At 45.9% G+C, this 15,305-nt stretch overlaps 1 protein-coding gene across 1 annotated transcript in view; it reads left to right on the forward strand.

The window, feature by feature from the left end:
- Positions 1-6,122: 6,122 nt before the first annotated feature.
- The window catches only part of SIMC1 (SUMO interacting motifs containing 1), an 85,448-nt gene continuing 76,265 nt past the window's right edge, over positions 6,123-15,305 (forward strand). The window contains exon 1 of the mRNA XM_017341586.4: positions 6,123-6,372. Coding sequence (XP_017197075.4) covers positions 6,244-6,372 — 129 coding nt within the window. The 5' untranslated portion in view covers positions 6,123-6,243. The remainder of the gene's footprint in view (positions 6,373-15,305) is intronic.

Raw genomic sequence — 15,305 nt, forward strand, 5'->3', positions numbered from 1 at the left:
TCTTAATAAGGCAGGAAGCCTATTGCTTAGAACAGTTTTACCACAAATGATAGTTTCAAAGCTCCATACTAAAGCAAATACACTGTCAAATAAAGCTGAAAGTGTATGTCATTTTTATAAGCTTTTATGAAATCAAGTGAATGCACAGAAAAAAGTTTTAGAGGAATAGGCACAGCAGCACTGAAGAAAGGAAATTGGGGATTCAGATGGGCAGGCAGGCAAAGGTGATTTAACTAACCTAGTCTGTAGTGCTTTTAATTTTTTTAATAAAAGGAAGATATTCATAAATTCTTTTTATTATGGTAAAATACAGAGTAACAGAAAATTTATCATTATAACCACTTTTAAGTGTCCAGCCCAATGGAATTAGGACATTCACAATGCTGTATAACCATCACCAGACTATCCATTTCCAGAATTTCATCATCCCAAATAGAAGTTCTGTACGCATTAAATAATAACTCCCCTTTCCCCTCTCCTCCGGCCCTGAAAACTTCTTTTTTTATGTCGCTATGAATTTGCCTATGCTGGTGGGATCAAGCAATATTTGTTCTTCAGTGTCTGGTATGTTTCACTTAGTATAATATTTTCCAGGTTTATCAGTGTTGTGGCATGTAACAAAATTTTACTCCTTATGGCTGAATCATGCACTGTATGTATATATACCACTTTTTAAAAAATCTGTGCATCTGCTGATGGACTTTTGGGTTGTTCTAGCTTTTAGCTATTATAAAGAATGCTGTAAGGAAGATTAGTGGGTAAGTTGCTATTTGAATCCTTGCTCTCAATTTTTCTGGGCAAACACCAAGGAGTAGAATTGCTGGATCATACGGTAATTCTCTGTCTAACTTTTTGAGAAAGTGCCAAACTATTTTCCACAGCTGCTGCACCATTTTACATTCCCACCAGTAATGCACCAAGGGTTCCAGTTTCTACAGATCCTTTCCAAAACTTGTCTTCTGTCTTAAAAAAAAAAATAGCTATCCTAAGGGATGTGAACTAGTATCTCATTGTGGTTTGGATTTGCATTTTCACCTATTTTTCCATGCATGACTTTTAATTAAAGAATTAACTATTTAGAAAAAGGAAGGAAGGGAATAGGATATTTTTTCTTCATTCACAAACTAGAGATACTTCCTTAAGCTCTGTGAAGCTGTCTTGCACATTGCTTTATCCTCAGCCCCAAACTTGATGCCTGGCACCTAGCAAGCACCCAAAAAATACAGAATTCACCAGGTGCAGAAAAGATTACATGAGTCTGTCAATTAATCATGAGATTAATGTACATTCTGGGATGGTAAGTCTGTGAAGACATGCCATCTTAAGAGATATATACACACAAATTTCTGAAATGAACATCATTATTTTGGAAATCTTGGGGAAGTAGCGTATTTCAGAAGAAATCCAGGATGACATTATTAACAGTTTTGAGGAAAGCCATTATTCATCTGATTATTTTCTGGGTTACCAAGTAAGGACAGGGTACTTATCAGGTATTCTCATATCATACCAGCAGGAACACTGCTTCCTGAGTTTAGGCAGGATGGTTGATGAAAAAGACATATACAATCAGAACACTGTTGGACTCCTAACGTCATATCACTATTTTTAGGCTTGAATGTCAGTTATTAATGTTAGTCACTTTTTCATAAATTTTACAAAAAAATAGGCATTTCAGATTTTGTCCAATGAGTTCATCAACCCATAGGTGTCTGTTATTTATTGTAAATGGCTAGCATCCATTACCTCTCCCCCAGCTAAGAGATGGGGACTATTCAGCTTGTACCCCGATTCCCTTCCTAAAATTTCAAGGTACAATAAACTATTCCTCTCTTTCCTCCTCAAACTGAGAATCTGTTTGAATTCACTGAGGCTTGACCAGGCCTCAGATGCCTTTGGGGGTGAAGAAAGGGAGGAGGCTGTTGGTGCTAGGAAAAGGGTGCGAGGATGGAAGCTGCCTGCATTCCCTTCCTCCTTGAATTAATGTGTACAAGTTCCCCAGATGTGAGTCAAATAGCCCAGGGGCTGGCATCCCCAGGAAGATCCTCCAGAAAAGGATCCCCCACCAACACAGGGTTGTGTGTTAGATTATCCCTGGGACTGTTGGGGTGTCTAGAAGAAACAAGTTGAGACTGAAAACTCCCAAGTTAGGGGGTTGTCAGGGCAGGCCTCCAGAGAGTGCAGTCCAAGAATGAGAGCTGGCATCCTGACTTCACACAATGGGAGACCTGTTACTGAAGCAGCAACATCCCGCAGAGAGATCACCCAACTCTTCAGATAGTCTTGCAAAAAATGCTTTCTTCCTCCTCCTCAGCCTGGCTCAGGAGAGAGAGCCAAGCGGAGAGAAGAGGAGTGACAATACTACCCTCTCCAATAAGAGCTATTAAAGACAGAAGTTCACCTGCACCCGGAGAATAGGAAGAGCTATGAATTAAATATGAAATTAAAGATTCAGAATAGTCAGACCCAACTCAGCACTTGCAATGAAACTGGATGAATTACAGAAAGTGACTGCAAAGTTGGGTCCAGAGAATCTGGAATCTGCTCTCGAGAAAGGCAGATGGTGGTTACTGCGGGAGAAATAAAAGTGTTTCATGTTCATATCTCACAAGTTGAAACCTCTGAGACTGGTGATGTGTTTAGCATAATTTATAATTGTTTCCTAGTTCACTGTCTCCCCTGTACTCTGTAAGCACTGTGAGATCACAGTCTATCTGGTTCACTTTGTATCCCTAGAGTATAGTATGGTTGCTCAGCAACAATTTGTGAGTGAAGACTTATTATGTGAAATGTTTACAGGATAAACGATGTGATGCCTGGGATTTGCTTTGCAATCATTCAGGAAGGTAGGCCTGAGACAGCGAGAGGGTGGGACATAAGCAAAACCAGATTGAAAATTACTGAAGTTGGGTGATGGACACATGAGGTTCATACTTCTCTTCCCTTTTTCTAACTTTTTAAAAACTGTAGTAAAATATACATAATTCATCTTTAAATGTATATATTATATATATACTGTAGATAGATCATACATATATGTTCATTTACACAACCTAGAACAATACACACTAATTCATACTTACCTTTATATTTAAACATTTACACTATGTTATAGGACTGAATGCTAGTGTTCCCCCAAAATTTCTAACCTGAATTTCTAACCCACAATGCAATGCCATTTGGAGATGGGGCCTTGGTGAAGCAACTATGGTGAGATTGGACTAGGTCATGAGGGGGACTTCATGTTTAAAAAAAGGGGGGGTGCCCAGCGCTGTGGCGCAGTAGGTTAATCCTCTGCCTGCGGCACCAGTATCCCATATGGGCACTGGTTCTAGTCCCAGATGCTCCTCTTCCAATCCAGCTCTCTGCTGTGGCCTGGGAGAGCAGTGGAGGATGGCCCAAGTCCTTGGGCCCCTGCACCCACATGGGAGACTGGAGGAGGCTCCTGGCTTCGGATCAGTGCAGCTCTGGCTGTGGCAGTCATTTGGGGAGTGGACCGGTGGATGGAAGACCTCTTTCTCTGTCTCTCCTTCTGTCTGTAACTCTAACTTTCAAAAAAATAAATAAAATCTTAAAAAAAAGAAGAAGAAGAAAGAAAGAAAAAGGGAAATGGAGAGATCTTTCACTCTCTCCCTGCATGCACACACTGAAGCAAAACACCATAGGGCACAGTGATACGTTGGCTATCTACAAACCAAGGAGAGAACAGCTCTGTCCAGGAACTAACTGGCCAGTACTTTCATCTCAGACTTCCTAACCTCCAGGTCTATGAGAAAATACATTTCTGTACCTTCAGCCACCCAGCCTGTAGTTTTCATTTTCAACGGCAGCGCAAGCTGAGACATGGGGTTATTAGGAAGCTGCTGAAAGGGATAGGATTCGTACTTTTTTGAGTGTGGAGAAAGGAACAAGAGGACAGAGTAGATTCAGGACGACTGCACAGGAAGCTACAACAGTGGGCTGCGCTAGTGGTGGTCTTAGTCCAGCTAGGCTCCTAACAGCAGAGGCCAAAACAAATGGATGGAAAAAAAAAAAACATTTAGGAGATAAAATAGACACAGTTTGTTAACGAGAAAAACCAAGCACCATGCTGAAGTTTCTCACTTGAGCCATTGTCAGCTGCTGATACCACTGACTGAGGCAGGGAACACAGAAGGGGAGCAGATTTTTTTTTTTTTTTTGAGAGAGAGAAAGAGTTTATATGGTTGTAAGGGGTATAGGCTTGAGTCTGGTTTTAGACATATGCAACTTGGGGCTGGCACTGTGGTATAGTGGGTAAAGCCGCTACCTGCAGTGCCAGCATCCCATATGGGCGCCAGTTTGAGTCTGGGCAGCTCCACTTCCGATCTAGCTCTCTGGTATGGCCTGGGAGAGCAGTAGAAGATGGCCCAAGTCCTTGGGCCCCTGCACCCACGTGGGAGACCCGGAAGAAACTCCTGGCTCCTGGCTTCGGATTGGCGCAGCTCAGGCTGTTGCGGCCATGTGAGGAGTGAACCAGCGGATGATGGAAGACCTCTCTCTCTGCCTCTCTGTAACACTGCCTTTCAAATAAACAAATCTTAAAAAAAAAAAAAAGACATATGCAACTTGAGAGGCTTCAATAGACACTTGGATAGCTATATACAACTGGAGCTTTAAGGACGGGGCTAGACATAAACTTATGGGCGGCACTGGCATGAATCATTGAAGCTATAGGAGCAGTTGAGATTATGCAGGGAGAAGATACAGGAGACAGCCAAGGAGACTAAAGGGAAATGATAGGAGAGGTGCAAACTCATAGCAACCTAAGAAGAGTGTTTCAAGAAACAGGGAATTGACTAAATGAAATGTTCAATGGCATTCGCTGATGATAACGTACTGAATTTAAAAATAAATAAATAAATAATGAATCCCTTCAAACCAAGGATGACTTCACCTCCTAGTACTGAACCCACTGGATTAGATTTCACCCATTTTGGACTAGAAAATCTGAACTCTGCTGGCCATAAACCCCCTATCAGCCAGAGCTGTGATTCCCAAAGTGTGGTCCCCAGACCAGCAACATCAACATCACCCAGACACTTATTAGAAATGCAATTCTGGGGGTCCCACCCCCCAAAATTCACTTTCTCAATCTGACACTGGTGCATGGCCCTGCAATCTGCGTTTTTAACAAGCCCCCTGGTGATTCTGATGCTTAGCTAAAGTTCGAGAACCACTGTGGCGGACATTGCAAAGACAGCACTTAGCACTTACGCTAAACACATTTTTGACTCACCACTAACACATTTTGCAAAGTTGTTGGAGCCTGAGTAAGTTTTGTCCATGCCCCATATTTATTGTGACAATACATCTTGATTTTGATATCCTTGCCCTACAACCAGCCAAGTACCTACCATTTCTCCCTCTGTTGGAGACACTGTTTTCTTCTTTGTAATTTCTGCCTGCGCACAACATCTACGTGTTCACGGCCTGCACTACGTCATGGCTTCTCTTTGGGCGCGTTCTCAGCCTCTCCTCCTTATAGCTACTGGCCAACGCTGTAGATGTGAGTGGAAATATCTGAGAGACACATACTGCCAGTGAAAGTGCAAGTCGGGGCAATTTAGGAGGGTAATTTACCATCGCCTACCCCAGCAACGATAAACACACAGCCTTTGACCCCATGATTCCACTTGTAGGTATTTATCCTAGGGCTACCCTTGCACGTGTGCACGAAGAAGTGGGGTCTCTGTCCCCTACGCCAGTCTTCTAGAAGACAGGTCATTTAGAGGCCTGCTCACGCTCAGAGGTCGGGTCAACTGGAGGCCCCTCTGCCCCCTCAGGCAAAGGTCGGGTCACCTATTCTTGGGGACTCCTCCCGGTCAGGGGCCCAGCCCACCCACTTCCCTTCACACTTCGGTCAGCTGGGAAGCCCCAACAGCATTGGCGTCTGGTATGCCCGCCTCGACACCGGCCCAAACCAGCTGCAACTCGTTTTCCTTCTCTCTCGCCCGCGTCTCTTCTAAGGAAGGGAGGATGGGCGGCCCCGCAGAACACAGGGCCCTCGGCCCCGACCCGGCCGCCGGCTGCGCGCCGCGCGCCAACCGCCGCCGGCCACCGGTGGGCGGGGCGGGGATGGTGGGCGTGGCTCGGGGCGGGAAGGGGCGGGGCCTGCGGGGTGATGGCCCTGGTTGTCGCCGCCGCCGCCGCCGCCGCTGCTGCCACCGCCCTCTGGGTCGCCGGCCGGCCGCCCGCGTGCTGGCTCGGCTGGGGCCCGCAGCCATGGAGGACTTCATCGTGATCTCGGACGACAGCGGCTCCGAGAGCTACGGAGGAGCCACTTCAGGCCGGACGCGGAGGCTCCGCCGGGCCCTGTCCCGGACCCCCGGCGCGCTGCCGCGCCGGACTGTGGTGAGTGAGCCAGGCGCGGTTTGCCGAGCCCGGCCGCGGGCCCCGAGGGTCGCTTCGGCTCGGACTGTGCCTCTTGAGACCCTGCCCGGGGCCCGCCGCCTGCCCCTGGCGCCTCACAGCTGCAGCGCTTCCCGCCTTGCCGCCTTCCCAGCCTCTCGGGCCTCGAGGAGCGTGGCGGGGGCAGGCCTCCGGAGCTCAGCGCTCAAGCCCGAGCGGCCTGAGGCTGGAGAGTGGACGGCGGCCGAGTCCCTGGACGGCGGCCTGGTGAGGCGATCGGTGGTCCTCGGCCCGGCGTCGGACGCCCCCGGCGCTTGGACTACGGGGGCTGGGGGCTGGGCCGCTGCCGCTACCGCTACCGCTACCCAGACTTCGAGGCGGGGACGTGGGGGCGCGTAATTGTTTGGCTTGTGGTGGGCACAGATGTGCGCAGCGAGGTAAGAGGAGCCCAGGCCAGGCGGGAGGGAAGCATGGGCCTGGGCCAGATGATGGCTGCGCTCCAGGGCCTGGCTGCTCAGTTAGGGGCCCGGCCTCGGAGTTGTGCAGGAGAGCGATTCATTTCACTTAGCAGGCATGTGCAGGGTGCCAAGCCTGCGGGAATAGGGAAGGCAACATCTTGCCCCATTTCTTCTTCCTTCTAGTCCCTTCGTTTTTGTCAGGTGCATAAAATTGTCTTTGCCTTTCCAGACTCCTTCCCAGACACTTACTGAACCCCTACTAAGAGCCAGATGCTCTGGGGGCTGGGGAACAATGGAGAGAGCACAGCACCCACACACCACAGCACCTATCCAGGAAATGATCGATCCTACAAGTGGGTCCTGCGAACAAGCTTCCTCTGAGAAGACCATCAACAGTCTCCCCAGCCACACCCCAGAAATAATTGTCAAGCTGATGCTATGTGTGCAGATCTTCAGTTTAAGGAAAACACGGTGCTTCGTGTGCAAATGTCCATCCTAGATAAGCGCCCTAGCTTCTGCTCCCTCCCATTCCCTTTCCAGTCAGTTTGCAGCCCCTAAGCCTCCACTGTGCAGTCGGTCAGTGTCCCAAGTACAGTGCTAAGTGCTAGGTGATCCCCGAGCAATGAATGGTGAGCAGAACGTGTTAACGCACGGTGCTGTGTTGCCATGGTCCAAGCAAGAGGGATTCTCGCAATATCTCAGTAAAAATTTAGTTGAATTGTACCCAATTCATTGTACTTGTCTGATGAGGTGGGCACATGAGATTTTCAAGGTAGAAACGACCTGCCTTCATGAATGAATGGATGTATCTAGCGCCACAGCAAGTTACGCGGGACACAGCATGCATAATAAATGTTGGATGAAAGTACGACTGAAGGAATGGAGGGGCAAGAGAGAGAGAGAGAGGAGCACAGCAGATAGATGGTTCCTGGCGCAGGCAACACTAAACTCCGTTTGGACCAACTGGATTTAAAATGCTATTGGAAAATACGGGAGGTGGGTGGGGCCAGCTCAGAGGAGTGGCGCTCTCCAGGAAAGTCCGCACTGGGAGATGTTTGGCAGTCATCCCAACAGGAAAGCTATTGAAGGCCAAGTACTGACTGAGGTCATCAAGCAACAGTTTAGAGAGGGAGAGAGTGGGAGTCACCGCAGGGTAACAACTGCTCTTTCTCCAGGTTCCTCCTCCCTGTTGCCTGTTGTCTCAGTCCCCCTTTCTACCCGCTTAACCAGGTGTTTTTTTCCCTCATTGATCCAGCTTCCATAAGTGCACAGTGGTGATCCCTGTCCCAGGCTGTTGTGTCCCACACACACACGCGCGCACGCGCACACACACACGGATATGAATGTATTCTCTCTCTGTCGCCGTCCCCTAAGGTTGCCCAAGGTAACATTTTGATCTTGAGCCTTTTGAGTTGAATAGAAATGAAGGGCAGGTTCCAGAGAGCAGGACTTCATTTCAGTCTTGCTTCTCTGGATATTGGCGGGTGCTTCAAAAAGCTCATGGTAGAAAGAATTAAAAGGCAAATTTATTTTGGTGCAGAAAAATTTTGGGAATTTCATTCATAAAAGTTGTCTTCAAAAAGTTCTTGGAAGAGTGTGCTTGGATTTCAAAGACGTTTCATTCCAAATAAACTTATCTTTTAATGCCCTTTTCCATGAACTTTTTGAAGTCCATCTCTATGAAAATGCCAACCTTGTTTCTCCTTTTATTTTTCTTGCAAATTAGATAAAGGTGGTGGGATAACCATGATAAAGATCGAAGACATTGAGAGACTTGCAAGGTTATAAAAGCCTACAGTCTTTTTCTAACTTTTCCTGAAGGCTCTGAGGTCAGCAAGACCTCTGTTAAAATCAAGGTCCCCCACAGAGCAGCTGGGTGAGCTTTGGCAGATTCTATCACGTCTCTGTTTTTGAGCTTGAGAATATTAGTATCTACGTACCAAGATTTTTAAGAGGCTTTTATATTTTTAAAATTTTGTATTTATTTGAAAAGCAGAGAGCCAGAGACACAGATCTTCTGATCACTGGTTCGCTCCCCAGTGTCTGCAACAGCCAGAGTTGGGCCAGGCTGAAGACAGGAGCCTGGAACTCAATTGGAGTCTCCCATGTGAGCATCAGGAATCCATGTACTTGAGCCATCACCTGCTGCACCCCCAGGATGGACATTAGCAGGAAGCTGGAATCAGAAGCAGAGCCAGGACTTGAACCAGGCACTCTGATATGGGATGCAAACAACATCTTTTTTTTTTTTTTTTTTTTTTTTTTTTAAGATTTATTTATTTATTTGAAAGGCAGAGTTATGCAGAGGCAGAGGCAGAGAAAGAGAGGTCTGCCATCTGCTGGCTCACTCCCTAAATGGCTGCAGAGATAGGAGCTGGGCCGATCTGAAGCCTGGAGCCAGGAGCTTCTTCCGGGTTTCCCACGCAGGTCCAGGGGCCCAAGGACTTGGGCCATCTTCTGCTGCTTTCCCAGGCCACAGCAGAGAGCTGGATTGGAAGTGGAGCAGCCAGGACTTGAACAGGCGCCCATATGGGATGCCAGCACTGTAAATGGCAGTTTTACCCACTATGCCACAGTGCCAGCATCTTAACAGCAACTTCTGTTTTAAACACCTGCTCTGGTAAGACTTTTGATGAGGCAGTGCAAAGAAAATGTCCAGCATAAATCACTTTTGCTATTCTTTGTGTTGTTTCTAAGCCAGTCCTGACCTTCTCAACTTTGGCAGGCAAAGAAATAAAAGAAACAAGTTTTATATTTTTTATTATTTTTTTTATAAATAATGACTAAGGGGAAATAACTTACATGAATTTTGGAAATAAGAAAGCCATCTCTAATGCTGTAGTTTGACATTTCTGAACTCCTGGTTCTTAACCCAGACTTTAGATTTCATGGAGTTGGTGACATGTGTCTGTGTTTTTGATAGTACTTACAAAAGCAGAACATTTTCAGATAATCAATTATTTTTGGTTAACCTATTATAAAAATTTAGAAGTACATAAAAATATTAAAATTGCCCTTAATCTCACCATCCCCAGATCATCAATGTTAATATTATCATGTATGGGCCGGCGCCACAGCTCAATAGCCTGCGGCGCCAGCACACCAGGTTCTAGTCCTGGTCGGGGTGCCAGATTCTGTCCCAGTTGCTCCTCTTCCAGTCCAGCTCTCTGCTGTGGCCCGGGAGTGCAGTGGAGGATGACCCAAGTGCTTGGGCCCTGCACCCACATGGGAGACCAGGAGGAAGCACCTGGCTCCTGGCTTCGGATCAGCACAGTGAGTGCGCTGGCTGCAGCAGCCTTGGGGGGTGAACCAATGGTAAAGGAAGACCTTTCTCTCTGTCTCTCTCTCTCTCTTACTGTCCACTCTGCCTGTCAAAAAAAAAATATATTATCATGTATGCCTGTCAAACTGGCACATGGGGGCCAGCATTGTGGCATAATGGGTAAAGCCACTTCTTGCAATGTTAGCATCCCATATGGGCTCTGGTTCATGTCTCAGCTCCTCCACTTCAATCCAGCTCCCCACCAATGGCCTAGGAAAGCAGCAGAAAATAGCCCAAGTCGTTGGGCCCCTGCCATCCACCAGGGAGACCTAGAAGAAGCTCCTGGCTCCTGGCTCCTGGCTCCTGGCTTCTACCTGGCCCAGCACTGGCTATTGTGTCCTTCTGGGGAGTGAACCAGCAGATGGAAATCTGTCTCTCTGCCTCTCATCTTTCTGTGTAATTTTGACTTTCAAATAAATAAAATCTTAAAAAAATTTGCATTCATACATGTACCACACCACTACATATCTATAATACTGCCTCCATTTATGTTTTTTGCAAAATGAAGCCTTACTATATATGTAGGCCTTTTTAGCTTTTTTTCTCAATATATTTTATAACTCATTCCTTACCAAGAAACATATATACCTTCATAAATATTTTAATGTATTTCCTTATATAGATTTATTTTATGATGTATTAATAGAATATATGCCTTTATTTCTAAAGTTTCTTTTATTTATATTTGTTTATAACAACTCCATGAAAAAAAAGGCCCTTATAAGTAGTATGTTTTTAAAGATTTATTTTTTACTTATTTGAAAGGCAGAATTACAGAGAGGAAGGGGGAGAGAGAGAGAGAGAGAGAGAGTTCCTATCTGCTGGTTCACTCCCCAGATGGCTGCAGTGATCAGGGCTGGGCCAGGCTGAAGCCAGGAGCCCAGAGCTTCCGGATCTCCAATGTAGGGGCATGCTGCTTTCCCAGGTGCATCAGCAGGAAACTGGATCAGAAGAGGAGCAGCTGCGTCTTGGCATTGCTGGCAGAGGCTTAACCTGCTATGCCACAGTGCTAGCCCTGTAAATAATATTTTTAACCTCATTGTTTAATTCATAAGCAAAATGTCTGAATTAAAAGGTATGAACTGGGTGGTGGATATTTGGCCAAGTGCTTAAGACACCTGCATCCCATATTGCAGCGCCTAGGTTCCGATACCCACCTCTAGGTCCTGATTCCAGCTTCCTACTAGTACAGACCCTGGATGACAGCAGTAGTGGCCCAAGTAATTGAGTTTCTGCCACCCTTAGCTGGGACCTGAGTTGAGTTCCTGGCACCTGACTGGCTTGGCCCAGTCCTGGCTGTTGCAGGCATTTGGGAGAGTGAACTAGCAAAATGGAGCTTTCTATGTCTCTCTTTCTCTTTCTCAGATTTTTTTTTAAGTATGAACTGCTTTCAAGGCATTGATACATGTTGCCAAAATTCCTACAGCTATTGTGCACCAATTACAGTCTCACCAGCAGTATTTCGTCAATCATACCCTTTTCTCCACTACCTGGTTATCATGATGTGTGTTTTGCTATATACATGATTCTTGTGAATCTAAGTAAATTGGAATTTTAATTATGACTAATGTAACTATGCTTTGATAGTAACTCCATTTTGAGCTTTCTCTTGTAATACAAGCCATCACTGAGCCCAGTGGCTAGCTCATAGTAAGTACACTGGTTGATAGCCACGTTGACAACTCTATGCCAGTAGTTTTGGTCAGGGACTTTTCCCTCCACAGTTAACATCTAGAAATGAAGATAATACACCTTCTGGGGCAATAACTGTCTTCAGTGTGCTGTTGGAGATACAGCTTACAGTGACTCCAGTCTGTATAAGAATTCCCTCTGAAAAGGTAGCAGCCCCCAGAGCTGCTGCTCTGCTGGAGTGAGAGCCCCTGTCTTGCGTTGCTGACAGCTCGATGTTTGAGTGTCACCTTGAAGAGCCATGTTTTCTCAGTCCGCATGGGAAATTTCCTCTGGACACGCAGTGTTTGGTCCATTACTCGCGCTCTGTATTCAATAGGTTTCTTTTACCTTTTTTGCCTATCTTTTCATGTATTCCTTTTGCTCATTTTTTTTCTATTCTACTTTTGTGTGCAATGCAATACACTGATTATTTGAGGAGCTATCTTTGCCTCACTTGGTTTGTCATTAGATTAAAGGCTAAGAGGACCTTCCCTTCTTGGAAAGATTATAATCTTTGAGGTTGAAATTGTCACCAGGTATTGGGGAAACAGGGCCAATCTGGCTGGTGTAGCATGGCGCTGGTAATCCCCAGGAATTGTCAATTTACTCAGTAAATATTTATTGAACATTTATTATATTTGTGTACCAGGCCCTTATAGGTGCTGAGAATACATCTGTGAATAAAACCAAGTCCCTACTCTGGTGGAAATTTCATTTAACAAGGGGATACACAGTAAACAGCCACGTAAATGTTCTGTCAGGTGATAACTCAGGGTATTTTTGTTCTTTTTCCCTTAAATGACTTGATAGATTCTGTGAGCTGCCGGGGTTTTAATTTTTTTCTTTGATTATGATGTGTTCATTAAGTAATACTGATTGAGTACGTGCTCTAACTCTGGGGTCCAGAGGTGACAAGATGACAATGGAACTATTTTCCATTGAGGAAAGATAGGCAGGAAACAGGTAAGTGGGCAGTGCATTAGTAACTTGGAGAGGGCTGGGATTGTATTGTAAGAGGTGTGGTATTAAGATATTTTAGTTTCCATCCATGGTTCCTTGTTTACAGCTCCTTAGCCATTGTAATTTCCAAAGTTACTACAGTGATATTATCTTTTGCTAAAATATTTGGCCTTCCTGCAACAACTTCAGAGTATAAGGGAGAGATAGTCTTTCATCATTTATAACAAGCCCATTCAAACACAACTAAAGTTAGTGAGGCAATTTCTTCCAACTTTCAATTGATTGATTTTCATTGTCTTTACAGAAGTTTTAAATTTTTGTATAGCCAGTTCTGTCACTTTTTTCCTTTATGATTTCTTTGTTTTGTGCTTATAAAAGCTTTTCTCCTAAGTTTATATAAAATGTTTCATGTGGGGAGCAACTGGGAGCAACTCGGACTAGACTAAGTTACTGGAATTAAGACTTATTCTATGCATCTGCTCTCCCACAATATGGCGCTGGGAGAGGAGGAAACAGCTTCTACACAGCTGCCTCCAGTTCAACCAATAAACTGTAGGACCTGCTCCTGATTGGAGGAGAGCAGCGTACTCGGCATGTGGGTAGCAGAGTTGGGATTGGTGGAAGAGGACTATAAAGGAGGAGAGAGACAACAGGCACCAGGAACATCTAAGAGGAACACCTGTGCAGCCCCCGAGAGAGCCGGCCGGCGGTGTGCTGCTCCCCTGCGGAAGTGGGGAAAGCGGCAGGGGGCCCGCCCCTCCACGGAGGTGGAGGGATGGTAGCCAACCCGGGAAGAACCAGCAGCAAACCCGGGGAGGGCCGAGCAGACGAAAGAACAGCGCAGGGTCCTGTGTCATTCCTCCGCGAAGAGGGGGAGCGACAGTTTCACATTTAAAAAAAAAACTTTTTAATTTATTGGAGAGGGAGAGAAACAGACAGAGCTTCTCTCCTTTGGTTAACACTGCAAATGCCCACAATATCTCCAGGCTGGGCTCTGAAGCCAAGAGGCAGGAACTCAATCCGGGCCTCCCACATCAGTAGCAAGAACCCAGTTACTTAAGGCATCACTGCTGCCTCCCAGGGCCCATATTAACTGGAAGCTGGAGTCAGAAACAGGAGCCAAGCCTCATAGCCAGGCATTCCAATATTGTACGTCTTAACCAGTAGGACAAAACCCACACCCTGTTTATTTTAATATTTATTCTTTAAATGTAATTAGTTTCCAAAAAAATAAAATGATAATGTAATTTTTTTCTCTCTAGATGGTTAGCTAGTTGTCACACATAATTATCCATTTTTAATTTTTTAAATTTGTTTTAAAGGCAGACAGAGACAGAGATCTTCCATCCATTGGTTCACTCACCCAATGCCTGTGATAGTTGGGATTAGCCCAGGTTAAAGCCAGGAGCCTGGAACTCAATCCGTGTTTCCTACTTGGTAGGTTCCCAAATATTAGAGCCATCACCTGCAGCTGCCTCCCAGGTATGCTTTAGCAGAGAGCTAGAACAGGAAGCAGAGAGAGGGCCTAAACCCAGGCATTTTGATATGGGATACAGGTGTCCCAATTGCGGTCTTCTGAGCCAAACACTGCACTAGTACCTTTATCAAATGATAAGCTCTCATATGTTTCTTTTTTTTACATTTTTTTTTTTTTTTGACAGGCAGAGTGGACAGTGAGAGACAGAGAAAGGTCTTCCTTTTGCCGTTGGTTCACCCTCCAATGGCCGCCACGGCCGGTGTGCTGCAGCCAGCACATCGCGCTGATCCGAAGGCAGGAGCCAGGTGCTTCTCCTGGTCTCCCATGGGGTGCAGGGCCCAAGCACTTGGGCCATCCTCCACTGCACTCCCGGGCCACAGCAGAGAGCTGGCCTGGAAGAGGGGCAACCGGGACAGAATCCGGTGCCCCGACCGGGACTAGAACCCGGTGTGCCAGCGCCCCAAGGTGGAGGATTAGCCTATTGAGCTGCAGCGCCAGTCCAAGCTCTTATATGTTTTTATATCTATTTTTGGACTTTCTCCTCTGTGTCTGTGCATAATATTTTAATTACAAACAGAAAACTTTATTGCTTTTCCTTCTAAGAATTTTGCCAAGTTAATTTTACGTTTGTTCTTTCAAATAACTTTAATTCAACCAACTTCCTAATAATTTCTACCTTTAAAATTATATTAAATTGGGACTGGCACTTTGGCATAGTAGGGTAAGCCTCTACATGTGGCGCTGGCATCTCATATGGGTGCCGGTTCAAGTCCTGGCTGCTCCACTTCCGATATAGCTCCTGCTGATGGCCCCAGAAAGCAGTAGAAGATGGCCCGGGGTGCTTGGGCCTCTGTACCCACATGGGAGACCCAGAAGATGCTCCTGGCTCCTGGCTTCGGATGGGCCCAACTCCGGCCATTGCGACCATTTAGGGAATGAACCAGCGCATGGAAGATCTCTTTCTCTCTCTCTCTCCCTCTCTCTCTCTCTCTCTCTCTGTAACTCTGCCTTTCAAATAATAAATCTTTAAAAAAATTGTACTAAATTT

This window comes from Oryctolagus cuniculus, chromosome 6, assembly GCF_051225735.1.
Source record: "Oryctolagus cuniculus isolate XC-2025 breed Fujian yellow rabbit chromosome 6, ASM5122573v1, whole genome shotgun sequence".
In the NCBI taxonomy this organism is placed as follows: Eukaryota; Metazoa; Chordata; class Mammalia; order Lagomorpha; family Leporidae; genus Oryctolagus; species Oryctolagus cuniculus.